Here is a 21,633-nt window from a genome sequence, read left to right on the forward strand (position 1 = left end):
TGTCCATACCGAGCCCTAGAGCTATGACAGACCATATTCCATAAACTCGAGGCTCGTAGCTGTTTTTGGCCTCTTGTCCCTACGAGTTCCCGAGGTGGCACCCCCTTCTATAACCTTTCTGACCATTTTCCTCGCTCCAGACCACCTGTGTGCGCAGGACTTTCGAGCAAAGTGCTGTCCTTGTGTTCCAGAGCAGGGTGGGTGTGGCCTAAGCTGACTCTCAGCTTAGGCTACCCTCCTGCTACCCTTCTCTTCTTCTACTTGCTTCCTCCAATGCTTCCAGTCCCCATTCCTTTTCTTTCCCGGCTCTTTCCACAGCCCATTGTACATATCCCTGAGGTAAAGCTACGCTGGCCAGGGATCTGGCTACTGGTCATCTGTATTGTGCTTTCAAAGCCCTCGGATGGGTCTGCTGGAGGATATTGGCTAATGGTCGAGCGAGGTGTTGTCCCGGGGACCATGAGCCTCGGTTGTTTCTCTCAGCCCATTGTGGGTTCCCTAGGGTCTGCTCCCCAGGCTGACGTGTTGATATCCTTCTCGGAAGCTCACTGGAAGGATCTTCTTGGCTGAGTGGTTCTCTGGTAAGTTGAGCAGCCGGGTAGTATATCTCAACTGTCGAGCCTCCAGTAGAGCCTCTGCATGTTGAGCTTATGAGTGGACACCAAAATAGCGTGTACCTACGACTGCCTCAGCAAAATAGTATGCGTAATCACCGGAATATTGCGGCCACCAAATAGGCATGGTAGTTTATTTCTATAGCCAGTTGAATCGGTTGAAGCACTTCAAAAAAGCACCCACTTTTCTCTGGTCAAATGGCGGGCAGGAAACTACTATGCTGTTATCAAATATATAGCCTGGTTGTCATTGTATCCCGCACCAAAGCTCCTTGTTTCAGGTCTGTTGCGATGAATACATACAGTAATGGCCCAGGTGGCATACTAGAAACAATACAAAAGGCAAACGCTAAACATAGTTCTGAATCGATGAAGTTTTGATAAAATGATTCGTTCCTTTGAATCCTTCTATACTCCACCCATATGTATATATTATCTTGATGTATGTAAGTTTATACCACCCTGTCAGCCAACCAATCGATCAGCAGGTCTCGCTCAAACGCCGCCATTTCCTGCGTCTTGAGAGAAATGCGGACATCCCACGGCGCCTTCGGAGCTGTCGCCAAAGGGTCCAGTCTTGTCTCTGGCATTACGGTGCACGCCCCGTCGGCAACGCCGATGTTGAGCTCAAAGTTGTCAACCTGGCCCAGTCCAGGCCCAAAGTCCAGCGAGTTGATCTTCAAATCACGCCAGCTAGAGGCGATGGTGTCTCCATAGCGCAGGTTCATGGACTCATAGTCCGGCTGCATAGTAACAAAGGCCATCCAGCTGCGCAGAAATGCGTCGTCGTAGGCCAGAATCCCAGCACGGGATTGGAAGGCTTGGTTGGCGATCTCTAACAGACTTCTGGCGTCTATTCCAGATCCTTGAAGCCGGTGCAAATCGATCAAATTCTCCAGTGAGTCAAGATTTGGAGGCTCATCGACGGGTATTCTGAAGTACACTCGGGATGGGAACACCGCGTTGCCTAGATAATGGTCCGGAAGTGTCGTAAGGCGGTTGCGAAAGTTGACCGCGAAGGTCATGTGGCGAGACGGAGAGGAGACGTCGACGCCGCTCTTCCCCCGTGTCCTTTCGATACAGACCCCGAGCAGAGCGGTAAGAACATCGTTGGACGAGAGGAACGTGGGCCATTTCCTCGTGCTGTCTGCTGTTTGGCTGTACAGGTGGGACAAGAGAGGCAAGAACCCGCTACACGCCTTTCGAAGACGCTCCAACCTCTCCGGGGAGAAGATGAACGCCCGCGTCTGAAGGCCAGCCTCGAGTAGCTGTATTGACTTTGGTTTGCTAGCTTCGCCCCCTTCTTTGCAATCTTCGTTTTCTTCTTTTCTCTCGTATGCATAGCTCTGCCCAATCTCCCCCGAGTGATCAATTTCCGGATGCCCCCCATCGCCGGCTGTCGTCAAACGATTCCGCAAGGCAGCTTCTTCGTCGCCATCGGTCGGGAGGGATGGTAGACTATCTGTTGCTGCCGCACGACAGCACTCAGCCAGCATCTCGTGAACGACACCGGTGCCCGTTCCGTCAAGAACTGAGTGACTGAAGGCCATGGACAGGATCACCCCATCAGCCACGACATTTGCCTGTAGGCGCATGACCGGTCGTGGCTCCGAGGGGGGCAAGATTAGCGGCAGCGGAAAAAACTGACTGTCAAGACTCGCGACGGCGTGGTCAGTTTTCAATGAATTGCTTCCCCCAATAAGCACTGGAGGCAGGCTGACATCCGTAAAATGCTTGATTGTCAACATGGGAATCGCATCAAAGGTATTTCCCGGCTGGACACGCAGCTCGCCCGGTTTGGCGCCATGGTCAGTCCGGGGGACTATCTCCCCGCTAAGGAAGGGCAGACGAGTCAGCAAAAGGTTGATGCCGGCCTGTAGACGCGACAGGCATTGTTGGTGGTCTGATGTGCGGAAACACAGGTTCTGGGGGATGTATACGGCCAAGAGGGCGTGGTCTAATGAACTGAGGGAGAAGGGGCTGAAGTCGGCCATTATAGAGAGTGAATGGTAGAGAGGTGTCAGATAGTGTCGAGATAAGATGGTATAGGAAAGAACAAGCCCCCCCCTTCCCCGCCTCCCACAGCCCCAAAATGACGCTGACTGCATAGGATGAGTCAGCTTGGTATGGTATATATTTTTGGGGGCGATTTTTAGCTGAAACCTTCGATCTCACGGGCCAATGCCTGAAGTTGGAGCAAAGTCCGCTATCAGATCAGCGAAATCAGGTGATTGTAGCCGACCAATGGATTGGTTCGGTGTGTGGAAACGTTTCTGAATTGCTGTGTGTCCCCGGAATACACAATTTTAAGGGGGACATGACTTACACTCATTTGTATTACGGTAAGAGCTCGATTTAACAGCTGCACCTGCCCCTTGAGCCAGCGAATAGAGACAGTGCGGAACCTATCTGAACTCTCATTCGTTCATGTGAATAATCGTGGTCATCATTCTTGAGCAGATGGCAAAGAAGGTAATCAATATCTTTGGCTGTCACGGGGGACCGCTCTCCTGGTTCGGTAGACAGTCCATACTTTCGCGGAAGTTCGGTCTGTATACACTGAAGTTGTGTCAGCGGACTCCATCTCTATAAAAAGTTGGTGGCGTTGTGTATTTATACATTCAGAACATCTTTCTTAACGTCAAGAAACAGTGTTCGGTTTGTTTTTCGCTCCCAGCAAGAAATAAAAATGATTAGATTATGTTCAAGTTGACTTCTGGGAAGGAACGTTCTTCTGTGTTGCAATATAGCTCCCAGCGAATAATTTCAAGGTCTGGGGCGACGGATCGGGTTTTTCCTTAGAGAAATTCTTTCGCTTCGATATTCTCGTCGATGGCTACACTAATTTAGATAGGAATATCATTTCGTTAGTATCTGCTAGTCCGAGCCTGTGACTTATCTATCTACTCAGATTGCGGCTACTGGTAACTGTAGTGGACAACCCTTCGATTTCTTTCGCACGGGAATCGTAGATTGGGGCATTGTAGACCTTCTCGCATATAGATTACACTCGTCATGGCAGACCTGTCTGTAAAGCTGCATACCATCTGCACGGTGTTATATGGCGAGCTCTATATAACGACTTTCCAAGCCCGGGGCCTACGACATCCATCATAGTGTGACTGATAAATACCTAGTGAAATCTCTTTTCAATAATTTAAGAGCCAACTGTGACCCCTCCGATACTGTTTCCCGAAACAGACATCGGCAAAGATGCATACTTGCATACTTTTCTTCTACTTAGTGCTTCTTCGAGGGCTCACGCAACCTCACATGTTGGCATAAACTTCCTACCATCGAGCTGAATGTAGATTCAAACTATTCATGTCCTCAGTATATAAATAGTATTTGCCTATCGCCTATGAGGCTATGATGTACTGGTATCAACTTCCTAGTGGTTCGCCACTGAGATGCGCCTTCCTTAGCATTACAGAGGAGCTTCACCACTGCTTCAAATCCGTTCTCTGCTGGAAGGTGTTCAACCATCAGAGTTCTTTGGGCTGACATCCACTTTTCCAGAATCAAGTAGCAGCTTCACCACCGCTTCATGCCCAAATCTTGCTGCGCATGATAAAGGTGTCTCACCATCAGAATCCTTTGAGTTGACATCCACTTTTCCAGAATCAAGTAGCAGCTTCACCACCGCTCCATGCCCAAATCTTGCTGCGCATGATAAAGGTGTCTGACCATCAGAATCCTTTGAGTTGACATCCACTTTTCCAGAATCAAGTAGCAGCTTCACCACTGCCTCATGTCCAAGCAGCGTTGCCCATGATAAAGGTGTCTGACCATCAGAATCCTTTGAGTTGACATCCACTTTTCCAGAATCAAGTAGCAGCTTCACCACCGCTTCATGCCCAAATCTTGCTGCGCATGATAAAGGTGTCTGATCATAATAATTCTTTGAGTCCACATCCACTTTTCCAGAATCAAGCAGCAGCTTCACCACCGCTTCACGCCCAAATCTTGCTGCCCTTGATAAAGGTGTCTGACCATCAGAATCCTTTGAGTTGACATCCACTTTTCCAGAATCAAGTAGCAGCTTCACCACTGCCTCATGTCCAAGCAGCGTTGCCCATGATAAAGGTCTCTTTCTAATGAAATTCTTAGAGTCCAAATCCACTTTTCTAATCTCAAGGAGCCGATGTACAACTGCTGCAAGCCCCAAATAGGATGCAATGACAATGGAGCTTTGATTCCGTAGGTATATGAAGTCTGGAGCTTCAAACATCTTAGACCATGTCTCGTAAATCTTTGAGCCCGGTTCGCAGAGGATGAGTCCTTGTTTCACCACTGGATCCTTGCTTTGTATGCTGGCTGCACGAAAATGGAATACCCAATTGTGTGCTGCATAGTCCAGGAATGTGCAGAAGGGGCCTTGTGTGATGTTTTGAGTCAAATATAATGTGCAGGCTTCTGCGAGAATCCGGTGAGATGTTTCGGGCAGTAAGGAATGTTCCCATTCACCGCTTTGAGAATCCACAATTTTTGCAGAGTTGTTCTGCAATAAGAATTCCTTAGCGGTCTGGTGGAGAAAATAAACATTCGAGTCTACGACCACCAGAAAGAGCCCACAAAGATCTCTGATGGCCGTTTGGATTCGTTTGTCGTCCGTTTCGATGTGATCATAGATGTCGTCAATAGAATCATGGGACCCTGCACTAAAAGCCAAAGCCACAGAAGCTTCTCCAAGAGACAACGGTCGTTTTGCCGCTGTGATAATGTGCAGTAGTCTCTTAGCCTTTTCAGGGTTAGGACTTCGATTCAGGATCCTGTTATACGCTTTGTTGACGTCTTGGGGCACAGGATGGATCACGTCACGGATATCCCCGTCTGTGGTTCCAATCAAGTCTTTCTCGATAACATTCATTGTAAGGCTGACCCACAAATATGTGCGATTGGGAACAGAGGTGAGCTGTCTCTGAAGAGATTTGAGCTCATTGGACTTTAGACCCCTTTGCGCACCGATCTCCCTAACCCGCTTTTCGATGACCAAGTCTATCTCGCTTGAAATTTTCTCGACCTCGACTTCGCCTTCACCGCTTAAATGGATTGTGGGCAGTCGAGCCTCCAGGTTGTGGAAACCGCGGCGAATATGGTCATAAGGCCTACTCGTGATAAGAAACTTGAGATTGTGCCTCTTGATGTCAGTCGAGTAAAAGTCTCTCACAGCTTTAATGAGCTGCATGCGGTCATCGTGTTGGCACTCGTCCAAGGCATCCAAGACGCAGATGATTTCACCAACATTCTGCCCAGTTGCAATGGTCATCAAGATATCCCATAAGTCACTGAAGGATTGAATAAACTTGTCTCCGTCGGTATCCAGCTTTCTCAAGACAAAATCAGATAGCAAATGTGGCTGCGCCATGAAAAGTTGGCGTAAAATTGCGGCAAATGCGTTCGAGGCGCACTTCTGATCGGCGAAGTCGTCCTTGAAAAAGAAGTAACAAACTGTTCTTGTAGGGTTTGGTAGGAACTCATCAACCAAGTACTTTGTCAATACTGACTTCCCGCACCCTGGATCGGCTGAAACCCATAGAAGGCTGGAGTGATTGCTCTGCTCCCAGTTGTGAAATTGGTCATGGCTGGTAAACCAGTCACATGTACCAGGCACGCGCTTATCATTCCGGTCTTTGCGGTCTCGGTAAGGGCAGGTGTAGAGCCGGTAGAAGAGGTTTTTCATCCTCTCATCTCGATCTGACGAGAGTTTCCAGATCTGATTCTGATTGACTGAATCTTGAATCTCAACAAGTTTTTGCCTGATGTCTGCGTCTCGTATCAGGGAGGTGAAACTCTGTGCTGAATGTTCAAGTCGTTCGATGTCCTTCAATAAACCGTCCCACGCATCTTGTTTGAACATATCTCTGAAAACTCGAGAGATGGTGTGTTTATATAGATAGCACAGCGCTCGAGTCTGGAACTCCAGTATCTTCGAGTATAAGGAGAGGAGGTTTTCCTTGAATTTTTCCTCTAAATGAATGCTGGAACTTTTATCGGAATGCGCGTAAATGTCTTCCATGGCATGGAGGCGAGGAATTAAAGCAGAAGTCAAGTCTATGCCTTGTAGAAGACATTCATGTTGCTCGAAAGCTTGCACAACAAACTACGGATGACTCAGAATTGAATGACAACATTGACTGGGGCAAGAGAAGCCTTACCAGAAGACCAATAGTAACACCGGCGCAGGCTATTGCAGCTGGCGGGCTTGCAGAAGCGGCCGTATTATACACGTCCTTGACCATCAAGATATTTTGGAATGCTCTTGTGAGCTGTTCCTCAACTCCGAGCTTGTGACCACCAAAGCGAACCACCCACTTTTTCTCTTCCAGCTCGCGAGTTTTAGTATCCAGGAAACCACAGAGTTCCCGACCGGTTATCCCATGTGTCTGAACGTTCAGTCCGAAGTGGATTTCAAGGATTTCAACAGATGCCGTTAAAATTTTGTTCGTCGTTTCATTCTGCTTGAGCTGCCATTCTGCTCTCAACCATGGATCTTCTGCTTGCTGGGGAGCGACTTGAGTGACAACAGGCAATCCTGCGCTCGGCGAGCAATCATCCGATTGGTTGTCATCCGGCTTGTCGGGAGGTTTCTCTTGGAATATCCTTCTGAAGCTCTGTATGAAGCTTTTTCCGAAGCAAGAGACAGGCATTGCATTTCGATGTCCTTTGTTGTCCTTGGAGTGAACAATGGCGAGTTCTGTCCAGCCTGGCCTGAGATCGTCTTCAGCTGAGCGCCACGTGACATATGATGGTTGAGGTGGTCTGACCGCAGTCAGAATACAGCTCTTGCAGTCCCTCACTTTCATGCGCGATGCTTAGCAGAATCCATATATCTCTACCATAATCTTTAGCTTCTAGAAGAATGAGCATATACAAGTATGCTACGGGATATCCTACCCTCTGTGAAGCGAGTTAGACCTTGACAACTCCCATGGGAGTTCCGTGATGGGGGTCCTATGGGAGTGGGGTAGACGGGAGACGGGAGTACTCCCGAGTCCCATTGATGGGAGCGGAAGTGGCATGGGACTCCCATGGGAGTTATTTGTAAGGGGCTAGACCCCCAAAGCTATTATCTAGCCATATACAGGAAGGATTCGATAGGGAGAGAAAGAAAGAAAGAAAGAAAGAACGCCTGCTAAGGTCGGAAGCTAGCATATAAAGGTCCGCGTAAATGTATGCCCAACGCATCGGGCATCCAGCAGAATTGCCACGTGCTTTCGAGGACTTGTTCCGAGTACTACTCTAGGCGTAGCCTAGTTCTCACATTATTTGTCGGCAAAAAAAACAAAAAAAAAAAAAAACACTCATCTGCAACCACCAACCACCGAGAACCTGACCACCAAGTCGTTGGGAGGCGTCACGGGCTCGGAATAGTAGATAATAACGAACTGAACTCCTATCTAGACTATTGTAGCCATCGACGAGAATATCGAATCTGGAGAAGAGAAGAGAAAGTCTATCTAGGTAGTGAAGGGCTTCTTGTATGGGTTTGTTGACAGCATGGCTGCTTGCCCGAGTAGCGGCGATTGGATGTATCAATTGTTACTGCAGCGTTGAGCCGTCTAATGACTCACAGTTGAGCTATCACATTGCTTGGATAGCGGCGTTTGTTTATATCAGCCACTATGGCGGCTTCATGTGTCAAGCCGTCACAGGTGGCATGGACTCGAAATAGAGTTCAGGCCACCTGAAAAGTAGAACTGGGCTCTGGGCTGACATCACATAACGTCCATGAATGCAATGCTGTATTATAAAAGGGCATTGATGGATTGCTGTTCTTTACATTTTATGTTGCCCATCACTGATTTTGTTCCCAATCTCTGCTGTGAGAAGAATCCAGAAATGTCAACCACTCGCTACAAGGACCCAATCCCTGAGGGTGTCTGCATCTTCACTACCCTTGATGAAGCTGCCAAAATCCAACTGGCAAACCCGGCTGCCAGTTTGTATCCTGTTAATAATGGCCACTATATAAAAAATCCTGATGGGACTGTCATTGCTGTGGCAGCGGACGAAATATGTGAGGAACTCGACCACAGAATCGCTGAGTTGGATGCGAAGATTGCAGCGGGCGAGCTGACAGATTAGTGTACAGTCTAGGTGAGAGACAAACAGACACCAATAATCCAGAGATGAACTGTTGTTAATTTTAGGAACAGGGATTACGCTTATGCTTATGTGGCTGTGGGGATAACTGAATGTAGTGTGATTAGGCTGCGGCAAATCCGCAAATTTGCAGTCTGACAATTTGTGTTTACCAAATGGCTGCCATTTTCGGCCGTCATTTGGTAACACGTGATTCATGCCTTTCACCACGGCCATGTGTGTTTACGACCACGCACCCCGACCCCGACTCCTTGCTTCAGGGCTCCCACGGGCCACTGCGGGCGTTCCCATCCTCGGTCTTTTGATGAAGGCTCACCTTTTGCTTCACCATCACGGCTGCAGTCGCCATTCTGTGACGGCGCCGAAAATGGCCTCATGGCACTGTATTAGAGGCCAGGCTGCCATGGCGCCCACTCTTTTATTGTGGCCTCTTCCTATGTTCGTCCCTCAATTTCCAGTCATCCTGCCATCTTCCTGTCTCCCATTTATATTAACGTAATCGACCACCGAGCGGCGCCGACCACCGAGTGGCTCCGAATTCTACGAATTCTCAACGCTGCAGTTTTCAATGCTTCTTACCACCACAAAATTGGATTTAATTTCTATCTAAAATGACTGAAGCTATTTACTAGGGCATCTAAGCCTATTATGACCAAAAGCACCACAATTACTGCATTTTGTTGGCCTGCGTGGCCTTGATTGTTGTACCTGATTCTCTGTCTGTTCTTCTTCCTCTCTCTGCTCTTGAGCCTTCTTTCTAGCTTCAGCAACCATTAAACTCCCTCCGTTTTTAATGAATTGTCTGGCTCTTTCCCTTCTTGTTTTCCTGTACTGATTTTCTGACTGAAGCTTATCAACTCGCTGTTGTAATAGAATGGCATTTTGCATAGTCATTTCAGCGCCCTTGATCACTTTCTTCATAGCCTCATCCACTGTGGATGGAGATACAACGCCTCTGAGAGATTCAATACGCTGTTTCTGCTTCTCCAATTCGTATATATTGGCTGGTGTCTTCCCCGCTCCAAAGGACTGATTGCTATGGGATGAAGAAGGTGGTGTTGGCGTCTTGTGTTGGATATTCAACTTAGAGAGAACTCTCTCTGGAGAAAAAGGAATCAAGCCAGTTGCTGCAAAGCCACTTCTAATATTTGATGAGGATAAAGCTTTTTGATGGACTGCTGGATGAATATGAAGAAAATCCTCCTTCCCGATCGAGTGGACTTCATCCTGAATTTTCTCTTGTGTTCTCTGGCCGTATAGATATTTCAGAGGTGAAAAGCATGACACATCCAATGGCTGAAGAATATGAGACGAATGTGGAGGCATATATAATGGAATAATCTTCCTTTCCGTACAGAATCTGTCAAATTCTGCTGTAGCATGACTGCTATGTCCATCTAGGATCAGCAGCCTATATCTGCCGATTGTGTTATGGGCTAAGCCCGTAGTGCTAATGACTAGCTATCACACAAAAGATTTCGTTGAAGAACAGGAGAACAGATGTCCGATCGGACAGCTTTATATACAAATGTACGCCGTGCGGGGTAGGTAGCCTGGTAACCCCTCCGATCATCTCTCCAAATAACATATCGTTTATTCTACAGGCGCAGCCTGTGACACATATATAAGACTTCTTTGTGTAAATAGACTCTTCTTTCTTTTCTTTTCCTCTTCAGATTCGATATTCTCGTCGATGGCTACAATAGTTTAGATAGGAATATCATTTCGTTATTATCTACTATTCTGAGCTCGTGACATCCTGCAGCTTCTTGCAGACCTCTCTAACTGAATATCCTGGAGCGAGCAGGCCTATGTCATCTGCAAATGAGAGACACCGGATACCATTCACTCTCCTCTCAACTACATCAAATACACCGCTGAGGTAGATAATGAAGAGAATCGGTGACACTGGTGAGCCCTGTGGCACCCCTGAGTTAATTGGGTGTGCTGGGCACTGTGTGTTGTCGATCTGTAGCTGTACCCATCTGTCAGTCAAGAAGGACTGTACCCATCGGATCAGATCCCCATCTAGGTTGAATTTGATCAGTCGGGCTATCAGTTGGCTTGGGTTCACATGGTCGAATGCTCCCTTCACATCAAGAAATAGTGCTCCCACAAGTTGCTGGAGTTTCCAGGCTTCATGGGTATTCTGTATCAGACATGCCACTGCATCAATTGCACTCCGTTGCTTGCGACTTCCCATCTGTCCTGGGTGTAGTACTCCCATAGTCTCACAGTGGCGGGCAATTGCATCTGCTGCTACCTTCTCGACCACTTTCCCTAAGCAGTTTAGTAAGCTAATCACCCGGTAAGCCTTCACAGCTGTGTAGTCTGGTTTATTAGGTTTCCTTAACAGAATACCCTTCGCTACCTTCCATACTGGTGGATGTAGACCCAACTGGAAACATTGTCGGGCCAGAGCAACAATTCTAGGGCTGTCCCATTCCCACAAGAGCCGGAGAGCTCGAAAATTCAAACGATCGATTCCTGGAGCCTTCTGGACTGCCTGGTGAAACAGAGCATGTCTCACTATCTCTTCATCTACCTGGCTATGCCAGGACCCTTGGGGGATCTCAACTCCCTGGCTATCTCCTGGTGTTGGGGGAAGGCTGTTTCCCGAATTAGGGTCTCCTTTTCCTCAATGGAGCTGGCTAGCTGCCCTTGAGGTCCATGTAACGTTGGTGTTGTTGTGGCTGTCCTGGGCTTTGTGTAGTTCAGAGCTTTCCAGCACCTGGCAGTGTCCCTAGGGCCTGGGTGGTCTGTTGACCCTTCCAGGAAGGTTTCCCAACAGGTACGCTTTGCTTGTCGGATAGCTTGATAGTACCTATTCCAGAGCTCTCTTAGTTCTGCTGTAGAGACTTGTTGTCCTTGCCACGCTCGCCTTGCTTGACTGTAGGCTCTATGAGCCTCTCTAATCTCTGGTCCCCACCAGCGCTTTGATTGTGGGGTAACCCGCAGCTGCTTTGTCGTTAGTCCGGAATAAATCGACTCCCGATTTCCCCTCTGAGCTACGATCCGAGAGACCCCGCTTCACTTACTGCATCAGTCTCACGTGATGATGCAGGGAGTCAAGGTAGGATCATTGCATAGCAAACTACGATGAAGATGCAGGAAAGAAACAAGGATGTTACCGGAGGAATGAGGATCGGGATGATATTCAGCTGTCGGAACCACGGCTTAGTCAGGGTCCAAAGGACGTAACTATCAAGCGTATATGGTCGAGGTCTCTGATTCTTGTAAAATGAAGCTATCTGGGATCCTATATAAGATCGTTGACTACCTTATAGAGTATATCAAGCGATTGTGCGGTTTTAATAGCATCAAGGGCAAAGGAGTAAATAAGCTGCTTGTGCCATAAGGTATTAGTGAGGCATTAATCAGGCATCAGTTGGTATCGTTCGGTAAGGAACCTCTATATTCCGACAGTACCCAGTGGGTCACGTGTCTCACCGCCCCCGCTTTCTGCCCGGTAGTTATATAGTTTAGTTGAGCCGATAGGCCACCCCATCCAATCAACTACTCTTGCCCACTAAAAGGTCGTTTCCATCATAGGTGAGAGATCTGAGCAGGAGGACTTAATATCGCATGGGACCTCTCATTCGGTGAGAAGATGTCGTTCTTCCGCGTGCGTTTCGTACCAATCACCTGCTCGCCAGGGCACGCAACATCGCCCGTGACATTGCAGGAGCGGCTGCTTGATTCGAGGCAGAAATCGAAAAGTAAACTCGGTTGTCGGCAATGCAAAGCGAAGCGGGTGAAATGTGACGAGACATATCCAGTATGCCTCCGTTGTTGGCGCCAAGGTCTGATCTGCTCTTCGACCCCGCGATTGACGCCATGGCAATATGAGACGGCCTGGGTCTCGTCCCGGATGGGCACCATCATCAACCGACGGCTCTTCCAATATTGGTTAGAAAGAGTGAGCCAGATGATGGTGCTCGACCCCGATAACAACCCCTATTCTTTCCCTGTCTTGGAATATATTACAGAGTCGTGCGCATTGGTGCATATAATCCAGTCAATCAGCGCCCGTCATGAACAGTACTTCTCTGCGCAAGCTTCAATAATTGCCCTCGAAGAGAGAGGCAGAGCCCTGGTATGCCTCCGAGACGAGATAGGCCGGTTGGAGACAACCCCACAGGCATCTCTTCTTACTGTTATGCTACTGGCACTGTCACACGGAGCTGATTACGACATGACTGATTTTGGAAAGCAACACTTACTTGCGGCTCGGATCCTGATTGGCAAACTACTTCGCCGTACTTCTTGTCTTTCTGAGCATGACAGCCTATCCCGACTATGTTTTGGGGCGTATCTCTATTGGGATATGTGTACTGCGTTTCTTCTGGACCCAGACGAAGAGCAGGAGCTAAACACAATAGACTTGTCCGTCGCTGTCCGAAGAATGGGCCGATGGCACCATCCAATGTACGGATATTGCACAGAGCTTCTCTTCGTATTGGCGGAATTGGGCCGTTACTGTCGACTGGTCCTCCACTCACCGCAACGCAGTCATGCTCGGGAGGCCATGTTGGAGCAGCAGCTCTTGAATTGGAACGCCTGCTCTGCCAACACTTCCTTAGAGCGGCTGTACGAGGCTTTACGGAAGCACGGCCTCATATTTCTTTATCGAGTCAGCGGACACAACGAGTTATTTACTAATCCGGATTTGGAAGAGCTTAGTTTGGAGACCGTAATCCAGCGATATGATACGGAAACTGTGCATCTTCTCCTTGAGATTCCCACGACCTCGAATTATTTGAACTTCCAGTCTCTTCCGCTCCTCACTGCCGGATCGGAGCTGAAGAGCTCCGATAGCCTTTTGCGAGATCAGGTTCTGCAGAGACTACGAGCTGTGTATTCCCTTAACGGAAGGTAGAGTTATATTGTCTATCGAACGTATTTGCGCGTACGTAGCTGATTGAGTGCTTAATCTACTATATGCGTGTGTGTGTGTGTGTGTGCTATTTATCGTCGGGGGCGAGTCCTTTCCGCGGGGCGGTGAGGCTCATGGTCCCGGAGCGGGACATACGACGGGCAGATCGGAACTGCCTGTTCTCTAGCTAAACTACCATCTATCATCTAAATACAGGTAGCCCCCCGCGCGGGGGGCTGCTTGGGTATTCACAGCTGCTAAGCAACAGACTGGGCATATCAGGTTTTCCTGAGAAGGAAATAGGGAGAGAAAGGAACAGAAAGGGGGAGGAATAAAGGAGAGTGGGGGAAAGAGGAAAAGGAGGGGAGCCAGAGGTAAGCCTATTGGTTCCCAGGCTTGATGCGCTCAGCATCCTAATGGCGTTTGCAGATGGTTGTATAGAAGAGTGATTCTCCCAGCCATTCTGCATATGCAGTGAATCCTGTCTTTTTGGTGAGGATGTCTGCTACAGTCTGTTGGCCCCATGGATGTGCCACTGCTTTGCGACCCTCTCGGCAGAAATAGAAGTGGGAAGGCTCTTTTCTGCGGCCGCATGAGCATGTTGTCACAACCTGGCTTCTCTCGTATCGTACCTAGGGTTCTAGTTAGTTATATTTCGAGACTGGACAATTACCCTAAGTGTCTTCCAAGTAATTGTATGCTCAATGCCCCTCCGGGTCCGGTTCGGTATGTCGTATGCGTTGATGGGTATATCGCCCCCTCCAGGCTCCGTAAGATAGTCAACAAGTAGAAACGATAAAGGTAACGAATAGAGAAACAAGGCCAACCGAGTACGTATACTGGGTTGTTGGTTAAGTGCGGACGAGTCAGAAACTAGAAGGTAACCAATGCTGTAAGACTTGAAAATTGATCGCGAAGAACTAAGCTAAGTACATGAATGAGTGTCCTTATATATCCTTCCTGGTCGTATCCATGATATGCTCGGGTCTGATCCTCGATACGCTCCGAGCGTGTCGTTGATATGTTCTCTTCATAGCCATGATAAGTTCTTGGCGTATCCCGGATACGCTGGTGATCACGTGATAGGTCTGCCAAATATCAAATTGATCCTTGTTCCTTCCTGCATATCCACCATCAACTGTTATCCAATGATTCCATCCTAACCCTGTATCATCACGTGAGGCTGATACGGCAAGGTCTGTAACATTACCTCCCCCTCTTTCAGGCTTTCGTCCTCGAAAGTCATAAAGCTGCGGCATCCCTCAGGTAAGCGCCTGGCTGCCCAACTTCTTTTCACCTTCTTTTGCTGATTCATTATGTCCTCCAGAACTGCAGTGCGCAAGAACGTGTTACGTCAACGTATTGAATCCGAAGGTTTTCGTGCGGTTATCCCTTGCGATCGTTGTGTGCGTCTTCATAAGGTCTGCTTCAAGTCCGAGAGTTCCGATCGTTGTAGCGAGTGTGTTCGTGGTAGTGGGGTAAAGTGCGAAATGTCCAAACCAACTTATTCCGATGCTGAATGGCGGCGACTGGTGAAACTTCAACAACAAATTGCTGAGGAACGGCGAGATGCTCTGGCTAAGGTGATGCGTCTTGAGCGTCAGGAGTCTTTGCTTCGTTCTCGTGCCGGTGATTTTATCGCTCGCGATTATAAGGAGATTGCAGAGTTGGAAGATCTTGAACGTCGAGAAAAAGAGGAATCTGAACGTCTTGAAAAGGAACGTAAGGCTCGTGAAGAGCAAGAGAATCTTCAGAAACAAAGAAAGGACGTTGAGTACAATGCTCAACTGGCATCAATGTCTGATGATCCTAGTTTGACTCAGATGCTGAATTCCCCTTCCTTCTGGGAGAATTTCGACTCTGCTGTCGCTGGTGGTATTCCTTCACCAACTGGTGGCAACCAGTCAAGTTCGCAATAGGTTCCCATGTGTTCTCAGAGGTATCGTACCCTTTCCATTTGATCAGGTAACATGGTCGTCCATTGACTTGTCGGTAATCCAGAATTCGTTCAACTTCATATTCATCATCATCGCTTTCGATTTCGATATTTTCTGTTGGCATGGCGTTTTTCGGTGCTGGTTCCAATAGCGAGATGTGAAATACTGGATGTATGCGCTTCATTGATTTCGGTAGTTTCAAGCGGTAATTCACTGGTCCTGTTTTTTCTTCAATGGTGAAAGGTCCAATCTTCTGATGATCGAGCTTTTGACTTGGTCGTTTCGTTTTGATATTTCTGCGGAGCAGGAATACTTTCTCCCCCCTCTTCAAGGTAGGTCCCTCTCCATGGTGCTTGTCGTAATATATAGCCGCTCGTAGGTTCATGAAGTCAATGTCTCTTGACAGTTGGTGGTGTAAGTTCTTCAGCTTTTGGACTGTCTCATTTGCTGTTTCTGATGTGGACTCTTGTGGTTGTGGTTTCTCATATAGCACTGGGTGGTATCCATAATTGGCGTAAAATGGCGTTACTTTGAGTGTTGAGTGTTCTGCGTTGTTGTATGCAAACTATGCCATGGGTAGGAATCTAACCCAATCATCTTGTTCATAGTTGATGTAGTGCCGTAGGTATTGCTCAATTGTTTGGTTGGTTCGTTCAGTTTGACCATTTGCTTGTGGGTGGTAGGCTGTGGTGAGGCAGTGCTCTATACCCATCAAGTTTGTGAGTGTCGTCCAGAATTTCGAAGTGAACAGCTTGTCTCTGTCTGATGTGATCTTCTGAGGCATTCCATGGTTGGTAATGACATGCTTCAGGAATATCTGTGCCATATCTGCTGCGGTCATGGTTCCTTTGGCTGGTACCAAATGGATATATTTGGTCATTCGGTCTGTGATGACTGTGATGGAGTCATATCCTTGTGATGTCGGTAACTGTGTGATGAAGTCGATGGTAACCCATTCCCATGGATGTGTTGGAGCATCCGGGGATTGCATTTTTCCGTAGGGTTGATGTCTTGCTGCCTTATCTTGAATGCAAGTTTCACAGTTCTTCACATATTCTTGAACAACTTTTCGCGTGTTTGGGAAATAGTAGTTTCTCATGATTTGTTCAGCTGTTTTCTCTGTTCCCAAATGTCTGTGGAGTGGAGTGTCATGGTGCATGCTGATGATCTCATTTCTCATGCTCTTTGGCACATAGATGAGATTGTGCAAGTACACTAATCCATTGTCATCAGTGGTCAATTTGTTGTTTTCTGCTGAGTTTTCAATCATAACCTGGATCATTTTATCTTTTCGTGTTTCTTCAACAATTTTTCTTTCCAAAGGTTCATTCGAGGTGTGCATTGTCGCTGCTAACACCTGGTGGTTGTAGCTGATGGTTCCGTCTTCGTTGGTTTTCAATATCGCTGGGTTAATCGTTCGGTCTTTGATCTCATAGTCTGGTCGTCGACTGAGTGCGTCTGCTTGTCCATTCTCATTTCCTTTGCAGTGGATGATCTTGAAGTCATATTGCGATAGTATTTCAGCCCATCTGGCCTGTCTTCGGGTCAATTCTTTAGTTGTTGTGAAGAAGGTCAGGTTCTTGTGATCTGTTTTCACAAGTACAGTGTGTTGTGCTCCTTCCAAATATACTCTCCAAGTCTTGAATGCTACCACTATAGCTAGCAATTCTTTGTCATGGATGTCATAGTTCAACTCTGCTTGAACTAGTTTCCTTGAGTGGAATGCAACGGCTCGTGGTTTTCCATCTGGTCCTGGTTGAGTCATTCTCATACCAATGGCGTAATCTGATGCATCTGTTTCAATCGTGGTTTCCTTCTCTGGGTCGAACTGCACTAGTGCTGGTGCAGATACAATTCTTTCCTTGGCTTGTTGAAACGCTTGTCGTTGTTCTGGTCCCCATTGGAACTCTTGTCCCTTTTTCAACAATTTGAACAGTGGCGTCATGAATTGTGAGTAGTCCTTCAAGAATCGTCGGTAGTAGTTCACAAGTCCTGTAAACTGCTGAACTTCCTTGGTGTTCTTCAGTTCTGGCCAATCCAAGATTGCTTGAACTTTGTTCTTATCCATCTGTATTCCCTCTGTAGTGATCCAGTGTCCTAAGAACTCAGTTTCCTGAACATGGAATTCACACTTCTTCAACTTCAATCGTAGCTTTGCTTCCTCAAGTTTTTGCAGTACTTTCTTGACATGCTGCACATGTTCTTCAAAGGTGCTGGAGAAGACCAAGATGTCGTCAAGGTAGACTATCACGAAGATGTCGAGATATACTCCAAGTACATCATAGATGAATCGTTGAAATGATGCTGGTGCGTTGGTAAGCCCAAATGGCATGACCAAATATTCATAATGTCCATATTTCGTTCTGATGGTTGTTTTCCATTCTTCTCCTCTGGCGATCCGTAGTCGATTGTAGGCGTCTACAAGGTCGAATTTGGTGAACCATTTTGCTCCTCTGATTCGGTCTTGCATTTCATCAACTCGTGGTAATGGATGTCGATCCTTGATGGTGATGGCGTTGAGTGGTCGATAATCTGCGCATAGTCGTAGACTTCCATCCTTTTTTGGTACAAATAGGACTCCGTGCCCTGCTGGTGATGTTGATGGTCTGATGAATCCTTTCGCCAATTGTTCTTCAATATATTCCCGTAGTATTTTCGATTCTCGTTCTGACATCGGGTAAATCTTTTTGCATGTCGGTGTCTTCCCTTCCATAAGGGGTATGTGATGATCGTGTGGTCCGTGGTCTGGTAGTTCAGGTCGTTCGGGCTGCTTGAACAAGTGCTGAAACTCAATATACTCCTGTGGAATCTGTGGTTCCTGAGTCGTTGCTGCTAGCTCCTTATGGTCAATCCATTCCCATGAGCTTAGCTCTGAGTCTGATGCTTCTTGGTTGCTATCAACTCTTCCTGAGCGATACTCCTCAATCGATGCTGATCTCTTGGATGTATCCTCATCCATCAAGTATTCGCAATACTTCTGGGTCGTGTCCGGTGCCCATCCGGGTAAATTCATCAGCCAATGTCGTTCTGAGGCCCTGGTGGCTGCTAAAACAATGTTCGTTGCTGTGTCATTCATTTCTCTGTTATTCAACCCACCTCTCGGTTGCTTTACGTATCTACCAGGTCTCCTGCCTGTAGATCGTGGTGAGGTCCCGGCCTCCCGTTGACTCGGTCCTTTCATTCTTGGGCAATCACAATTCACAAAGTTCATTTGTCCAGTTTTCCAGTTAATTTCCGGGTTGTGATTCCTGAGCCATGGAATCCCCAACACTATATCGTATTGTCCCAGCGGTGTCACGTCGAAATTGATCCTTTCTTCATGTTCCGCTACAGCCATAGGGACAAATCCCGATTCGACCGTCAGGTGGCTTCCCAAATTCTCACCATTCAGTCCTGAGATAGGCTCTGGCTGCGCCTTCTCAATTCCTAAGATCCCCAATTGTCGCTGGAATCTTGGATCCATGTAATTTCCAGTAGCTCCTGAGTCAACCATCACTCTGGCTAGTTGATTGAGAACTGGTGTCATAAACTTCAAGTGGTATCCTCGCTGTGTCGCTGATAGGCTCGCTTGCCATCTTGGTTGCCGTAGACGTCGTGGACTTGGGTAGTAATCCTTGGGTTCAAAGTGAACTATGCAGTCGTCTTCATAACAAGCAGTCCAGTGCATACTTGAATGCTCTGGATGCAGTAGATATCCTCTGCATGCACAGTTCCAATCCCAACAAGGACAACTGTCGTCATATTTCCTAGGTCGTTCTGGGAAATAATGCGCCATTTTCTTCCGATCATAGTGTTTTCCACATGCATGGCTATAACACACAATCCAAGGTAATTGGTTATGCTTTGGGTGCTCTCGATAGTGCACACAGTCACACCAATCATACTTGCATGAGCTGTGGATGGGGCCTCGTAGTCGTTTGGTCGTGATGTCTTGTAAGTATCCCCATAGTTCTCCATTGTTCTGTCCACAGTAGTGGCACGTGTATGGGTGCTGGTCGCATTTCCGTAGGTGTTCATCCCAAGTTTCGTTCGTTCGTTCCCAACATTTCAGGTTCTGATGTGGGCAATACGTGTTCAATTCATTGAATAGTTCCTTCAATCCTTTAGAGAGCCTCTTGGGGTTCTCCTGGAGTGAAATAACTATATCATCAATGAAGTACGCGGCAACGTCGGTATTTGTTTCTTCATCGGCTTTTCGTTGTTCCGTATATCGCTTGGACCATAGCTGTTGTCTCGAGATAGGGCTATACACACTGGACTTCGTGTATCCCTCATTATCTTCTGCCAGACTCTGTTCTTCTTGTTCATCATTTTCGGGAGTTGCATTCTGAGGTGTCTCCGGTATCTCATGGAGTTCCTCCACGTTGGGATCGTGGCCATTCCACTGAGTACCGTACTCTTCGTCAAGGAAATCATTAACTGGCCAATCTTGGTTGGGCAGTTCGCTGAGTGATTTCTCCTGAACTGGCTTGTTGATGGCTTTTTCGGACCCATCCGTCCTTATATGGGCTTTGTTGCTTCCGCTGTCGGATCCCACCATCCGTTCTTTGGGCCAATATTCATCTTCACTTGAACTCATGATTTCATCAATTTCCTCTGTCGTGAGGGTCGTCTGTTCTTCCATCAACCTCCTCAATGGGCTCAGGTTGGGTACAATCATAGTTCTGGATCTCCATGGTCCTCCATGCTCATCCGAAGCCTCTTGCATGTGCCATCCAGAATCATTCGTTGCTCTGAGTTCAGGGTTCACAATTCCTGTGGTGTCATACGCTCCTCTCTCCTGGGTAGCGTGCAATTGCTTGTTATCATTTCGTTGTTGCTGAGGCCTAACATTCTGTCGTTGCCTGCATGCCTTCGTCATGTGGCCCGGCTTTCCACATGTGAAGCAAAGTTTCTCTTTCCTCCTTCGCTCTCTTTCCTTGTCAGATACGAAGGGCCTATGCTGTGTGGCGTCCAACTCCATCGGTCGTGGTCCATAGGGATCTTCATACCCTTGGCTTCGTGGTTGAGCTGGTCGTTTATCATTCGATTGATAGTGGCTCTTTCGTGGGTTTCCTCTGAAGGTGTTCCCATATCTTGACTCCTTCTGTCTGACTCTAAGGTCATACAGGGTGTTGTCAATCTTCACGGCTCGTTCAAAGAGTTCGTTCAATGATGTCGGTCGTTCCATCCAAACCAGTTTCTCCTGAATCTCTGGTTTCAACATTTCTTTGAACTTCGCAATGTACATCGTTTCATCCCAATTCAGGTGGGTGATGATTTGCTGGAAATCAGATACCAACTTGGCTACTGATCCTGTCTGTTTGAGTCGCCATAGCTTCCGTTCAGCGTTCCGCGTGGCGTCAATATCTCCAAACGTTCCCTGGAGTCGTTTCTTGAATTCAGGGAAGCTGCTGAAAACCTCAGTGGTATTGTCGTTATGGTACTGTTCATCCTTCTCCTGGAAATCGCGCAAGGTAGGTTCAAACCAATCAAATGCTGGTCCAGTCAAATAAGTTGCTGCAAGTAGGACTTTGTTGGATTCGAAGATGAGCTTGCTCCGGTTCATGCGGACATACAAGTCCAACTGAGTGATAAAGGGTCGCAACTTGTATCGGGTACCATCAAAGGGTTCCGGCGGTCGAACTTTGATAGCTTTGGCTGACTGTCGTTCTTCCAAAGTAGTGATGCTTTCCTGCAGCTGGCTAACCATTCCAAAGAGCTCTTCATAAGTCGGAGTTCGTCCCTCAGGTCCACGAGAGGACCTGGGAGTGGTGTTGCTGTTACTGTTGTTGGACATGGTTGCGGTTCATGTTTTAAGTCAATATAGTCTCGAAACCTGACTCGTACTGACTGGCGATCAATGTGTCACAACCTGGCTTCTCTCGTATCGTACCTAGGGTTCTAGTTAGTTGTATTTCGAGACTGGACACTTACCCTAAGTGTCTCCCAAGTGATCGTATGCTCAATGCCCCTCCGGGTCCGGTTCGGTATGTCGTATGCGTTGATGGGTATGTCGCCCCCTCCAGGCTCCGTAAGATATTCAACAAGTAGAAACAGTAAAGGTAACGAATAGAGAAACAAGGCCAACCGAGTACGTATACTGGGTTGTTGGTTAAGT

General features: G+C 47.5%; 4 protein-coding genes across 4 annotated transcripts; 2 read left to right on the forward strand and 2 right to left on the reverse strand.

Annotated features, from left to right (window-relative positions):
• Positions 1–1,066: 1,066 nt before the first annotated feature.
• fgaAT (fumigaclavine B O-acetyltransferase easN) lies at positions 1,067–2,608 on the reverse strand (the record flags this gene model as incomplete). The annotated part of the gene is made up of 1 exon (XM_043276016.1): positions 1,067–2,608. The coding sequence occupies one exon, from the start codon at positions 2,606–2,608 to the stop codon at positions 1,067–1,069; it is 1,542 nt and encodes a 513-aa protein (XP_043132566.1).
• Positions 2,609–4,092: 1,484 nt separating this feature from the next.
• ACHE_11447A (uncharacterized protein) lies at positions 4,093–7,264 on the reverse strand (the record flags this gene model as incomplete). Its single annotated transcript, XM_043276017.1, has 2 exons — positions 4,093–6,717; positions 6,773–7,264. The coding sequence occupies 2 exons, from the start codon at positions 7,262–7,264 to the stop codon at positions 4,093–4,095; spliced, it is 3,117 nt and encodes a 1,038-aa protein (XP_043132567.1).
• Positions 7,265–8,456: 1,192 nt separating this feature from the next.
• On the forward strand, positions 8,457–8,702 carry ACHE_11448S (uncharacterized protein; the record flags this gene model as incomplete). Its single annotated transcript, XM_043276018.1, has 1 exon — positions 8,457–8,702. The coding sequence occupies one exon, from the start codon at positions 8,457–8,459 to the stop codon at positions 8,700–8,702; it is 246 nt and encodes an 81-aa protein (XP_043132568.1).
• A 6,210-nt stretch (positions 8,703–14,912) lies between these two features.
• On the forward strand, positions 14,913–15,515 carry ACHE_11449S (uncharacterized protein; the record flags this gene model as incomplete). Its single annotated transcript, XM_043276019.1, has 1 exon — positions 14,913–15,515. The coding sequence occupies one exon, from the start codon at positions 14,913–14,915 to the stop codon at positions 15,513–15,515; it is 603 nt and encodes a 200-aa protein (XP_043132569.1).
• Positions 15,516–21,633: the final 6,118 nt, after the last annotated feature.

The sequence above is a fragment of the Aspergillus chevalieri genome, chromosome 1 (assembly GCF_016861735.1).
Source record: "Aspergillus chevalieri M1 DNA, chromosome 1, nearly complete sequence".
NCBI classification, from domain to species: Eukaryota; Fungi; Ascomycota; class Eurotiomycetes; order Eurotiales; family Aspergillaceae; genus Aspergillus; species Aspergillus chevalieri.